Source organism: Orcinus orca, chromosome 18 (assembly GCF_937001465.1).
Source record: "Orcinus orca chromosome 18, mOrcOrc1.1, whole genome shotgun sequence".
In the NCBI taxonomy this organism is placed as follows: domain Eukaryota; kingdom Metazoa; phylum Chordata; class Mammalia; order Artiodactyla; family Delphinidae; genus Orcinus; species Orcinus orca.
Genome location: NC_064576.1, coordinates 54,278,657 through 54,292,682, shown reverse-complemented (window position 1 = coordinate 54,292,682; position 14,026 = coordinate 54,278,657). Strand labels below are relative to the sequence as shown.

Here is a 14,026-nt window from a genome sequence, read left to right as displayed (position 1 = left end):
AAGGAGGCAGGTGCAAACATGAATCCACAGACATATAATAAAAGTTCTATTTTCATATATGGGTCCATTAACCTTAGAAAACAAATTCTCATAAAAATAGGTATAGAATGAATTAACTTCTGCAAATTTATTCTTAAAGAGCACACATATCCAATGATTTTATTGGTTCCCTTTTCAAATTCCTCGTTAAAGTCCCCCCGTGAAAACTGACTCTCCGCGTGATGATTTCTACCGTATGATGAAAATTAGAGTGTATAAATAATCCTTCAGTCAGTCGTAAGCATTTGCTATATATACATATAAAATCAAATTAAAACTCTCAACTTTGAGCCCTCACAGGTCAACAGTACCTGCTACATAAAGAGTAGCACAGCATGCTAATCTCCACGTGACACAAAGCAGTTACTTTTCATTATTAAAATTAACCATGGGTGTGTCGATAAGATAAGAACACTGCACTTAGCGGGAACCTAACTCGAGGTCTGTTGTTTGTGCCGCGTTAGGGTGCGGTTAACCGCGAGCATCATTTACCAAAGGACAGCAAAGGGGCACAGGGACTGTCAGGTGTCACCTCCCCATCCACCCTCTCAGAGTGGCCCAGGGAGAGGCAGGCTGCTGCCCACGGGAAGGGAAGGTGGCGAAGTTCACTGCAGCTCTGGCTGGTCAGCCTGCAATTCGCTCCCTGCGCAACGCACTCTACCGAACCATTGCACGGCAGGTAGTACCAAAAATGAAACACTCCTTTTTAGATCCCTGAGTGGGAACTCTAAACAGCGCTTCCGCTTTTTCCCACGGTCCCTGGTTCCTTTCTTCTCCGCCCCTGCCCACCCATCTCCCCCGGAACCCACCCTGGAGGCCCCAGCGCGCCGGCCGGGAATCCCTTTCTGCGGCGCGCCGTCCGGCTCCCCCAGGCCCCGCCTCCGGGCCCAGGCCCCGCCCTCACCTCGGCTCCACACTTTCCCGGGATCGCCCTGCGCCCCAGGCGCCCACTCTCCTCTTCCCCGCTCAGCCGCCTCCCGCCTTCCACGCTCCCCTTGGGCCCGCCTCACCTTGGTCCGGATCTGCCCCGAAGTGGACACTTTGCGGATCAGTTTCTGGGGTCCCTCTTGCTCCGCTTCGCTGTCGGACGAATCCTCTCCGGGCCCGGCCGAGGCAGTGGCGGGGGCTACCGCAGCGCCGGCCGCGGCGGCCGCTGCTCCCGCGGCGCCCGAAGGGTGGTGCTGGCCGCCGGCCCCCGCCATCCTCTCCGACTCCTGCGGGGACACAGCACCGCCCTGCGGGGGCGGCGGCGGTGGTCAGTAGGTGTGCTCTGCTCGAGCCGGGCCCGGAGCCCCGCGCCGAGGCGCCGCCGCCATCTTCCCCTCCCCCAGCCGGCCCCGCGGGGGAAGGGTCGCCGGGGACCAGACGCCTCCCGCGGCCGGAGCCCTCCAGGATCCCGCGCTCCGCTCCCGCCTGAGTGGCGACCGCGGTGGGGCGCAGGGGACACGGACCCAGGCCCAATGGGACGCCAGCGCACCCAGCCTCGGGATGTTACAGGGTTCCTGACCCGGAATACAACCGGCGCGGGTAGAGAGGATGGGAGCGACAGAGGGATTGGGACAACCTCCCATTTCCCCTAGGGTCTGGGGTCCCCAGGACGGACGGGAGGGCGGGGGAGACGCGAAGCCTCCGCAGCCCATCCCCGCAGGCCCGGCAGTAGCGAGGCTCCCTCCCTCGGTTCCCGGGCAGCAGCGGCAAGAACGGCCCCGGGAGTAGAAAGGGAACCTAGCTTCCTCCCGGCTCCCCTGGGTGCTCCCGCCACCTCCTGGACCCAGAATCTCTCCAGAGACACTTGGGCCTCGCCGCACAGTTCCCACGAGTAAAAGTCCCCTCCGACCCCGAGGTGGATGGGCGCTGCCCCCTTTGTCTCCGGACCCCGGAGCCCTTCTCGGCTGACCCGTACCTCTCCCGCCTCCGCCTAGGGGTTCGGGTCCTTTCAGCTCTCCCGACCGTGGCCTTTAGTTTCTGGCCCACCCCCACTCCCATCCGGCGCACACGGAAGAGAAGAGCATTTTCCGGGAGGTTCCACTCGGCTCTGAGAACTTTTGGTTCAGAAAGAGCGATCCCTTTGGCTAACAGGAAACTGGCCAGGGCGTGGAGAGACAAGCAAGTACCCGCAGCCCGAGACGACAGAATGCAAAATAAATATCTAAGCTGAAGCGCTAACCGAGACTGCCTGGAAGAAAACAATGCACTGGAGCCGTGTGAACACCAGTGCCCGAGCACGAAAACATTGGAAGTCCTGGGAGAGCCACTCCCTAACCCGGACTAGAGCAGGAGGAAATGGGATCAACAGGCGGCAGGCACCGCTCACAGCTCGTCCCCCGCGAGCGGGTTGAGCGGACACTTGGGAATAGCAGCCTCGCGGTGCGTTGTGCACGCCCCGTGCCAAAGAACCCTTGTAGGTGTGGGAGGGCTTCCGGGAGAAGAGACTAAAATGACAGATTCCTCTTGTCGTCCACAGGGAATTCCAAACTGGTGTTAGCTATGTTTTTAAGTAGGGCAAAAAGTCCCTGCCAGATTATGCAGTCTCTTCACACTTAAGGAAAGCATTCAGTCTCTTTAGCGTGTTCGTGCCCTTCAGGGTTCATTCGAATTTTTTCAACTGACATGACCTTTGAGGGTCCTCCAGACTAAGGGAGGGATGTTTTAGTTTGGGTTTTTTTGTTGTTGTTGTTTGTTTGTTTTTAGTTTCAGTCTTACTCTCAATAATTTGCTGTGACAGAACTAACAGTTCTAAGAGATTTTAAGAAGCAATATGCAATCCTAATACTACTTGTCTATCCACACGGTAGATTAAATTGACTGAAATGTAAAATGTGCTGATTAGTTTGAATGTGCAAAGACAGGAGATTGCTGCCAGGTAATACTAATTGATAAAGGCTACTTCTCCAGCCTCAGTTGTCTTCTTTAGGAAGGGAAGGAGGTGGGAAAATAAACTTTAAGAGCCCTTATGGCTCTGTAAAAATGCAATTCTATATCTACAAAGAACGTACTGCTGAGAAGGGAATTCTTTCAGAGAAAAAAAAAATCAAAATAATGGCCTTTATCCCAACCCAACTGTTTGGTCACTGACAAGTCCAATGGTCTGACAATGTAAATAAGAGCGCCTAGTAAAGGGCCTTTTGAAAGACTAAACCTAGTTCAGACCTCTCTTTTAATGTAAAGAACCTGAGGCCCAAAGTCACAAGCGGGACCAAAGTCAAAATCATGTGTCTTATTCTAATGTTCTATTCACCTTACCACATCATACAACAAAAGTTCGTCAATTATAATATGTTTCTGTTCACACTTTAGGCTTTAAAATTTTATATAAGTAACATTTTCCAGAAGCCAGGCAAAGAGTGATTAAAGGAAAAGGCATTGTTTAATGTCCATGCCTATTCTGTGATCTTAAAAAGAAGACTGAATACACTTCTCACTTTGATTCAAACACTGATCGCTTAAAAATATTAAAATAGCTTCCCGTGCAAAAGCTCGGCAATTAATGCTTCAAAGTAAAGGTATTCGTTACTTCATAAAAAATTAACCTCACAGTTATCCCTGCTCTTCAAAGACTCCTGTAACAAGTTCTAAAATTTGGTTGTGACTTTGAAAGCACAGCCAGTCTTAGCCTGCTCATGCTAAATAAATGATCCCTGCTCTACAATTTCCCTAGCACATACTCAGAGTGAAATACTGTGTAAGCAAGTGAAGGAATGTTGCATCATTTCCCACAAAAGGCAGCTCGTGAAAATCCCTCTTTTCTTCAATCATCTCTTCTGAGGAACTGTTTCAAATAATCCCAGATTTAAAGTAGCTGACCCACTAGCAACTTCGCAGGTTTTATCTGCAAAATTTCCAGAATCAATATTTAAGCTGTATATTGTATACTTGTAATGCACTTCGCTTCCCTTAGAAATATAATAGCAATGTCAAGAGCTCAATATTTGCAACCATTTTAATGTACCTCAAAATAGCAACTAAAACAAATTTCAAATATGTGGCATATTACATTATTTCTTTAATTTACAAGATTTCCTTGAATTTTTCCTTACTTGGTGTTTTCACATTTTCAAATAATTTCTTAGATGTGTCTTATATATTTATTATTACTTTGAAATCTTTGTTTGGAACACAACATATCACAAACACACTATTACAAACTTGGACATAAGCCACATAGACACTACATTCAAAAAGAAATGGAAATAGAAGCTACCACTAAATTAGGTTTAGGTTTCTACTTAATAGGGCTTTCTGTCCCATTTAAAAAAAAAAAAGAACTATTATATTGAAGATGTATAAGTTAGAGCCAATTCTCATTCTGATACCAACTTTATGAATATTAACATATTAATATCTATAGAGATTTTTTGAATTACATTCTTATTGATCACTACTCATAACAAGAGGTTTAATATCCATTTACAACTTTTAAATCTCATGTTCTATGGTTTTACATTAAATATTATATCAAACATAAATAAGTCTACATTTATATTCTGAAGAACCCAAGTACATAGGCACTTTAAAAAGAGTTAGGTTCTAGGACTCAAGTTTCTAATCAATGGGAACCATGCAAAGAACACTGCAGGTTGAACAGGTACAGACCTGCTTTCATTCAAACTTTAAAACTACTTCCGTAATACACTATTCCACATTTAGAATTTAACATTCAAAACTTCATTAAAATTTCCTTAGTTGTTACCTCAACGAAAAAGATTTCAAAATTAATTGTGATATCAATTCCATGTACATATGCTCATCACTGTACCTAAGGCAAAAAACCTTTGGCCGTCTAGACTTAATACATAAATATACTTGTAAACTCTCAGTTATGTTTTGGCCCTTTTTCCTTTGAAACTCTTCCCTTCCTAATTTTTCAGTAGTTCTGAATAGTTTCACCAGAGCCAACTAGATAAAAATCATTTGGAAATAAAAATAAATTTTAACAAGTAAAATGTACTCTAGTATCCCTGCACTGTTTAAGAACTACTTTGTAAATACTCCCACACTCTTCTAAGTTCTGGCTAGAATTCTAACTATCCATTTTCCCCCAGGATATTATCTACAAGTAAGGGCTGCTTGGCTAAATATCTTCCTACCCACCTATTTCCAAAGTATTTTTTAATTAATTAGAAATTTAGGTAATGTCTCTGTTTCCACTGATTTCATTACATTCCAGACCTAGCATTAAAGAAAATACACAGACACCTGAATGCTAACATTTATCTTCTTGTAGGCCCAGTGCCCTAGGTGGAGTAGTAATAAGGCTAACAGTTTATTTAAATGCCCTCACTTAACTAAATAACTTCATTTCATCTCCATGTACAAAAAAGTCACGATGGCCAGCAGCTGCTTCTCAGCTCCAGACATGGGTGCATTTCAAGTTAGACTTGCCGTTCTCTTTATTATTACTCAGCATCGATTCCTGATAACTATGTTTACTCTTCTGTCAGAATAGTTCTATGTAGAATCACATCATTTTGGGGTCCAACAAAAAAGGATAAGGAAAGTAAATCCTTACATGTATGCTGGCATATACAGTAAGGGATAATGCAACAGGATCTGTGTGCTGTGAATACTGCCTGTTCAATATTGAATACTCCTTTTCATAAATGTAAATGAGTATACTTTTAAAGTATTAAAATTGCCTATATTTGAATTTAAAAAACAGATTTTAAATGACAGCAAAATGGAGTCCAGATCAAAGCAGATGTTCTTAACCCAAGGTCTTTGAGGGTCCACAGATTCGGTTTTCGGAATTCTGTGATTCCCTTGAAATGTTATTAAATTTTTATATGTATGTTGCATGCGTACATTTTGGGGAGAAAGAGAGTTCATAGTTTTGATTAGATTCTTAAAGGGATCACTGATCCAAGAAAAGTTCAAGAATCCCTGATTTTGATGAAATTTGTTTTGAAAGGAAAACTGTCCTTCAACATACTTAGATTAAGTTGGTATTTCCCCACTTAGCTCCACACGTCTGAAATAATTAACATTTAAATACTCTATTTCCCCTAATTTACCCCTTCTTTTTTCTTGTATATGCCACTTTTCAGTAATTTGGATAACTTTTCTAAGAAATTAAGTGAGAATCCCCTTTATTAGTTCTTAGACTTTGTGTCAGACATAGCTGGCCACAGGGTTTCAAATAAAATCACTTTGTCAAAAGTATCATTTTATACCACACATGAGATCTCTGAAGATTTTTTTTCTGGACTCTCTGAATGTAAACTATTAATATGTATGAAACAAGACATTCTGTCTACTCAGAATGAACACTGTGAGGATTTAAGGATTTGTGCCTGTGCTGTCAGCTCCAACAGTCCTGGAACATAGTAGGTGCTGTACAAAATACCTGTTGAGTAAATAAAAAGGCTTTCAGTGTTTAAAGAAAATAAACCTAATTTTTTTAGGAGAATTCTGCAGCTGGACAAAGTGTCACAATTCATTCACGTATTTCTGTTCGGGCTCTAGCTTCAAAGGCTAATAAATGAACATTTTCATTTTCGTCACTATAAGTAAAGCAAAAATGAAAGTCTTCCTCTGTTTTTCTAGGCACAAAGTAGTTGAGGCATCAGCATCCTAAAGTATTTTTCATTGTGATTGGTGTTGGCTTAAAGTACGCAAGTTCAAAAAAGACTTCACATAGGAGAGTTTAAAAGTAAAAAAGTTACAAAACCAGGTCACTGAATTTAGTTCTCAGTGATCTTTGATTTAAACTCCAAAACTGAATTGTTTTTAGTTTCAAGAATAATTTAATCCCCAGGCATAACCACAATAGAAGAAATACGAGTAGACTGGCAACCTAACAACATGTTCAGATTTACAAAAGCAAAGACAGCTGCAGATACAGATGGATCAGAGTTGAAGGAGCTGGGAGTGTACATATTAGAAAAAAAAAAAAAAAAAGAATAACCAAGCCTAGCACCTGACCTAGAAGCTCTCAACAGGCAGGGGGCCAGCCTGAGCAGATAACGCAGAGTCCCTGGGAAAAGAGCATCCGAACATGTTGAACAAAATACTGATGAGGCCAGAAATTTCGGACGAGGCTTTTCAAATAGGTTCAAGAATTTCAACCAAGGCGGAGTAGCAAACATCGAGGCAGGACGTAGAAAGCCAAAATTCGATGCCAGGGAAAAGGCAGCCCACACAGGATTACAGAGCTCTGAGCGAGACGGGGGTTTCGGGGTAGAATCACTGGAGAGATGCGAGGTGATTCTGACTGAGTTGGAAGAAAGAAGTTGGAGTTTGAGGGACCAAATCCGAAGCCCCCCGGGCTCCTGATCCTTATCCTCGCACACACAATGCACACGCACACGCACACGTTACTCTGGCCCCTAAAATTACCCGACCTCTGCGTTGTATGGGCAGGGAAAATCCTCGTCGAAATCGAGGTCAGCTTCCCGCTTCATCCCTGGCAAACCCCTTGACCCCTAGAAAAGCCCGGGGCTTTAGCGGCGAACACGAGGCGGAGGCGTGGTTCTGGGCTTCAAGCCGCGATCCGCCTAGCCAGCGCGTATCTCTAGGAACCTGCGCGCCCAGGTGACGGCCCAGGGCGCGGTCTCGGGAGGGAAAACCGGTTTCCTCCGAGCCATGAACGCGGACCCACAGAGTGGGTTTCTCCTTTCCCCCTCCCTACCCACCCTCCTCGCTCTAAAATCAAGTAAAAAGTTGAGAAGTCGATGAAGCACGGAAACAGTCCTCCGAGGGCCGTGGTCAGAGGATCGCCCGGCGGCCCCTCGAGGACAGTCTCGGCTGGCCGGACAAAGGCGCTCCGGGAGGCGCGCGAGGAGGAGCCCGGGCGGCGGAGGAAGCGCTGTCCCGGCTGGGAAGCAGCTGGGGACCTCATCCCGGGCCATTTCCTGAACGGAACCCGGCCCGGGCGGAGGCGGGGGTGGGGAACAGAGGAGAAGTGGGAGGGGGTGGGCGCGGGCGCTGTACCCACCGGTTCCTCCCAGGCCGGGCTGCGGGCGCCGGGCGCGGGGCGCACGTGCTGCGGCTCCATCGCGCCGGCCCGCGCCCGCCGGCCGCCCGAGCGCGCAGACCCGGGCCCCCGCCGCCGCCGCCGCCGCCGCCGCCGGGGCCGCTGGATGCGCTTCCCTCGCCGCGGTCCTCACGGCCGCTGCCGCCGCCGCCCCGGCTCCCGCCCGGGGCCAGCCACCGGCCCTCCCGCCGTCTCCGGCTTCCGCCGCGCTGCGCTCTCCCGCCCCCGCGCCGGTCCCTTCCTCCACCTCCACCTCTTCCTCCTCCTCCTCGGTCCAGCTCCGAGCGGTCCGCTCCCCGCCGCCGCCGCCGCCGCCGCCGCCGCCGCAGCCACCACCACCGCCTCCCACGGCCGCAGAATCCGCCCCTCGCTCCTTCCTCCGCCCCCGGCTCCCTCCCCTTTTCCTCTCCGCTTCCCGCCCCTCCTCCCCGCCGCCCCCTCCTCCCGGCGGGCGGCCCGGGACGCACGTGACCCCCCTGTCAGGCCTTATAAGGCGCGGAACCGAAAGCGGCCGCCGGGTGGTCAGGGGCACCGGGCGGCAGTGGGGACAGGAGAGGCCTCCCCCGGGGACCGACGCCGAGCCGCAGCCGGGCGCGCGGGGAGCGGCGGGGAAAGCCCGGGCTGGGCCGGCCGATGCGCTGGCGACGGGAACGGCGGTGGCTGCGAGTCCCGGGAGACGCCTCCAGCGCCCCTCTCCCCGAGTCTCCCTCTCCCGGTGTCTGCAGCCAGTGCCCGCCTCCCTTCAGACGCCGGCGGCCCGCGCGGCAGGCACCTCCCCTCCTCTGGGCGCTGAGGCTTGAACGAAATCACGCTGGACAGTAACCGACTTCGACAGAGCGAGGGAAATAACTGCATTCCACAGCCGCTGTTGAACCAGTTGCGCTAGGGATGGTTTATTCTTTGTGACGTTTGTGACGTTTGTGGGTTAGCATCTGCAAGAGGGGTTAAGCTTGAGGGAGTACTTCTTTTATTCACTTTTAATGATTAACGGTTTCATGGGGAAAAAACCCTGCTAAGGAGTCGATCTGTCTTCCTATTCGAGCACTACCTTCAAGTTAGAGGGGAAGGGACTGGCAGTGACTGCTCAATAAATGGCAAGTCACCTCGTCCCGCCCTTTGAAAACAACGTTTCACACAGCGTTTCCGATCATCTTTTTGGCATCGAAGACGGTTTCCGTCTATTTCCAATCCAAGAATGGCTTTTCACAGGTTATTCCGTCTCCTGGACCTTCAGGCTCCTTCTGTCAGCATCTTCCCAAGGCCCCTAATCATGTCAAATATATTCACACATTTTTAAAACAAAATGAAATTTTCAAAACACTTAATTGATCCAGTCTGTCTCCAGTCCCCACCTCCTCACAGCCAAGCTCTTCGGGAGATAAACGCCTTTTCTCAATATTCTCACATCCATTTCTTCATCTGCCACTCATTCTTCCCTGCAAACCCACTTCTGTGCTCACTCTTCTTCTGAGTCGACCCTGACAAAGGTCACCTATGGTTTTCAAAATTCCCTAAGCCGTTGGGTTGTTCCCCCCTCCACCTCCAATTCCCTTCTTATTTAAAATATCTGCAGCATTTGTCACTGGGGACCGGAACTTTTATCCTTGAAACTATCTCTTCCATTGGCCACTGTGACACTTCAGTTTCCAGTTCTCTAACCATCTTGCTCAGCCCCTTTGCCATCTCTGACATGTTGGAGTGCTTAAATAGTCTGCCCTTGGTCTGTTTCTAATGCTGCCTGGTCTATCCAGACCCACCCATGACTTCAACTACCAACCATGTGCTAGTAACTCGTAAAGTGTCCATCCCTATCCCAGATTTCCAGTCTGTAAAGCCAATTTCTTATCAGAAGTTTCTACCCAGACGTCCCACTGACCTTAAACTCAGCTTGACTAAAACAGGAGTTAACTTTCCTGCCAGTTGCCTGTTCTCTCTAGTCTCGTTCTAGTAAATGTCTCCACAATCCGCCTAGTCAACCAAAGGAGAAATCTGAAAATTGTCCCAGGCTCCCCTTCTCTCCCCCATTGCACCTCCGTGGACCAGACATTCCTGCCCATCACCTTCTCTCCATTTCACTGCTCTTGCCTGGTTTCAGGTCCTTTCTTTCAAGCCCCTGAAACACTGCATTCCTTTCCTCATTAGTTTCACAGCCCCTCAGCTGGTTACACCTCCACCTCTGCCATCTCTCACCTCATGGCTAAAATAAGCTTTCTAAAATGCAAAATCAAGCAAGTCATTCCCTGGATAAGCACTTCAAATGGCTTCATCTTGTAGGATGAAGTCCCAATACCTTAGCCAGCATCTATTTCTCCAGTCTCATCAAACACTCTGAGTTCCTCGAATGCAGTTCCCTGTCAGGCCACTTATTTTTATACAGTACCTTCTCATGGAATACCCCTCCTCTTACTCAGCCTGTCCAAACACCGATCATCTTCCCAGAATCAACCTAAGAGTCACCTTTTTTTATGAAATCTTTTTTGACTCTGCTGGCCACTCTCTCTAGACAAAATGCACACCCCTCCCTCCATAATGCTGTAGAATACTTTATTAAACTCATTTTTTTTTACATATAATTTCTCTGATGACAGGTAATATGACTGACACCATCTTCCTAGTTCTCAGTACAGTTTTTTGTTTTGTTTTGTTTGTTTTGTTTTGTTTTGTTTTTGCAGTACACGGGACTCTCACTGTCGTGGCCTCTCCCGTTGCGGAGCACAGGCTCCAAACGCGCAGGCTCATCGGCCATGGCTCACGGGCCCAGCCACTCCGCGGCATGTGGGATCTTCCCGGACCGGGGTTGGCGCACGAACCCGTGTCCCCTGCATCGGCAGGCGGACTCTCAACCACTGCGCCACCAGGGAAGCCCTCAGTACAGTTTCTGATGCATGGGAAGTGCTCAGTAAATGTCGATGAGTGAATTATATGATCGAATTTGACTTACTATATTTTTATGGCTGTAGAAAATGTTTCCCATGCATTAACTCCCAACTCTGCAAATAGTGTTATTATCATCTTTTATAGAGCTAGAAACTGAAACTAGAAAAGAATAAAGCAATTTGCCCAGGTTTCCACTGTATAAATTTCAAAGTCAGGACTATAACCCAGGTTGCCTAGTGAAGTTCATTAGGTGTTTATCTGTCCATTGTTTTTCCACCTTAAATTCTATTCTGTCTGATACAATTATCTTTCTTTTTCTTAGTGGTTGCCTAGTATACATCTTTCCATCTCTTCATTTTCAACCATTCTGAGTCATTATTTTTAAGTGTTTTTGTAAATAGCAGTTGAATTTTGGTATTATTTACTCCATCTAAGGGTCTGCCTTTTAGTAGTCTATGTTAACCAGTTTTCATTTATTATGTATATTAATTAGGGTAAAAGGCTCCTTCCTCCCTGCCATCCCTCAAACATAATATTTATATCTCTCTCATGAAACACTCTTGGGATAAGCGGTCCAGGGAGCTGGGTGGCTCCTTTGCCCCATATTGCTATTCCATCCTCCAGGGTGTTGCCTTTATCTACATAGTAGAAGCAGATTAGGGAAATCCAGCTTGAGGAAGAAAAAAGCATGGAACCCAAACCCAAAGGCCTAGGCCCAGAGGTGACACACTTCTCATCTGCTTGTATCCCATCAGCCAGAACTTAGTTACATGGTCACACCTAGCAGCAAAGGAGCAGGAAAATGAGGCCACTAGCGGGGTAGCCATGTCTCAACCACAACTCTATAACCATGAAAGAAAGGGAATGGATTTTTGGTGAAAACTAGCACACTCTGTCACATTATGATCATTATCTTTGAATTTATTACCACCCTCCCATTTCGTATTTATTTAACTTTCTTCCTCTTTGCTTCTTTTTTCTCCTTTCTCATCTCCTGTTCTAGTCGTTGAATTTTCTTAATATACTCCCTTTTTCTGAACACTTCTACTGATTTGGAATTTATACCTATTCTATTTCAGTTCTTTAGTGGTTACCCTTAAAACTAACGTACAGATGTAGCACCTAAGATTAGTCAATATGTTCATCCTCTTTCTTTAAAGATAATTTTAAACAAACAAACAAAAATAACTAAAACACTTTAACTCAAGTTCCTCTCTTATAAACTATCTATTGCTATCTTGTATTTTTTAATTCTCCCTGATGTTTATACAGTGGTTTTCTCAGAGCAGGTTAGGAGTGTTTTCTTTTGGAAAACTACGCAAGGAAGAAATAAAGGCAAATAGAATGAGATTTGGCCCTTTGCCGTTTGAGGTATACTAACATTGAGTGGACGGTGCATGGGATTTGCTATTAAAGTGAACTGTGCCCAAATTCCTGCTTTTCTACTTATTAACCTTGAGACCTTGGGCAAGTTGTTTCCTCATTGTAAAACGAGCCTAACAAAACCAATTTCCCAGTATTGTTTGAGGACTAAATGAAATACTGTAGTAAAAATGTCTGGCATAAAATAGGTGCTCCTTACAAACATAAAAAAGCTCCAGCTAAAAAGGAAAAGAAGTGGAGGGAATATGACTTTTATGTCACATAAATTAGATGGGGAACATTGCCCCTCATTCCCTCAATGAGGGAAGTCATATACTCTGCAATTAGCAGCTCCTGGAATTAGAAAACCATAGATTTTGCCAAAGTTTACACGTAACAGATTTTTTAAGCTCCCTTTTAAGTAAATGACCCTTTGTTTTTAATCCTCAGAACAACCACATGGGGTAATTCTTGGCATCCTCATTTTGCAGATGAGGGGACTACATTTCAGGGATTAAGCAATTTGCCTGAGGTCACAGAACTTGTAAGAAACAGAGCCAGCATGTCGAGTTCTTAGCATGTAGGAGTCCCATCAAAGATGTAGAAGAATCAGGAATAGTGGTACAAAGGCAGGAGCAGTAAGGAGAGTGGACTACATACTCTTCAAGAACTTGGTTGGGGGACGGAGTTTGGTGTTGGTTTGTAGTCTAGGGAAGCAATCATGTTTCTAGGCAAGTGGGAAGGAGCTAGTGGAAAGAAAAATGACCGAATGCCAAAGAGAGAGGGACTTATTCCCGGGAGAAGGTCTGATGCCCAGGTTGAGGAACAAGGCTTATAGAACTCTATTTCTTCAGAGCTGATAATAGAAGCATCAAGGAAGAGAAACGCACCACAAATGTTAACTGTTGTTATGACCTAGACTGGAATCTAGCCGTCAAGTGTGTTTTCTTTCCCGTTGCCCCAGGATACAGCAGCTGCCCTCAGTACAAAGGTCTGATCCAGACCGGGTCCAGTCTGTCCCTCCCTTTCCCCGGCCTCCAGCCCAAGACACCCCTTTACTAGACACGTTCCTTGGTTGGCTTTCCTTCCACTCTGCTTCCTGCACCACTGCCTGCCCACCCACCCACCCAGGGGCCTGGCCAGTCTTCCTCAGGTGCCCCTTCCTCTCATCCCTACCCTAGCCTTTTTAGCCCGGGGAAGGACCTGAGGGACTCCAAGCAGATGACGGGACAGGACCTCAGAAGCTTTGCCTGACCCAGCTGGTGGGTAGCAGCTGTCACTGAGCCCAGAACAAAGCGGGTGTCATTCTGTCTGCCCAGTCCTGCCTCTCCCACTTACGCAGCCCTGCCCCTGTGGACACCCAGTGACGCTGGCAGCAGGCCGGGGATCACAAGGGTGGAGGCTGAAGAGGTGGGGGAAGGGTAGAAACTGGGGGGCTGGAAGAGTGGGGCTATTTGCATTTCATCTTCATGGAGGATGGGGGTGGGCACTGCAGCACCCAGAGAAAATATCACAGGGCCGCTAACTTGAACCTGAAAATCACTTAATGATACCTCTACTTTTTGTGTCAGCCGGAAAGTGTCTCAAAACCTTCCATTTTAATTTCTTTACTGATAAGAATTCATTGAACACTGACTTTGTGCAAATCATTAACGTTGGCTTGTCCAGAAATGATGTTAAACAGTTCCCATTAGCTAAGTGTCTCTGGTCGTGAGGTGTGGAACTTTTAGAACTTTACAAATGGTTACACTGAAGTTATTTATTTAACATATTATT

The 14,026-nt window shown here is 46.9% G+C and overlaps 1 protein-coding gene across 2 annotated transcripts in view; it reads right to left on the bottom strand.

Moving 5' to 3' along the window:
- DGKH (diacylglycerol kinase eta) overlaps positions 1-8,396 on the bottom strand; it is a 184,812-nt gene extending 176,416 nt beyond the window's left edge. The window contains exons 1-2 of one of the 2 annotated variants that reach the window (XM_049701208.1): positions 8,265-8,396; positions 1,050-1,274 (exon numbers count right to left, since the gene is read on the bottom strand). In XM_049701208.1, coding sequence (XP_049557165.1) covers positions 1,050-1,241 — 192 coding nt within the window. In that variant the 5' untranslated portion in view covers positions 1,242-1,274; positions 8,265-8,396. The other variant, XM_004274557.4, reaches the window with a different exon arrangement.
- Between the last annotated feature and the right edge of the window lie 5,630 nt (positions 8,397-14,026).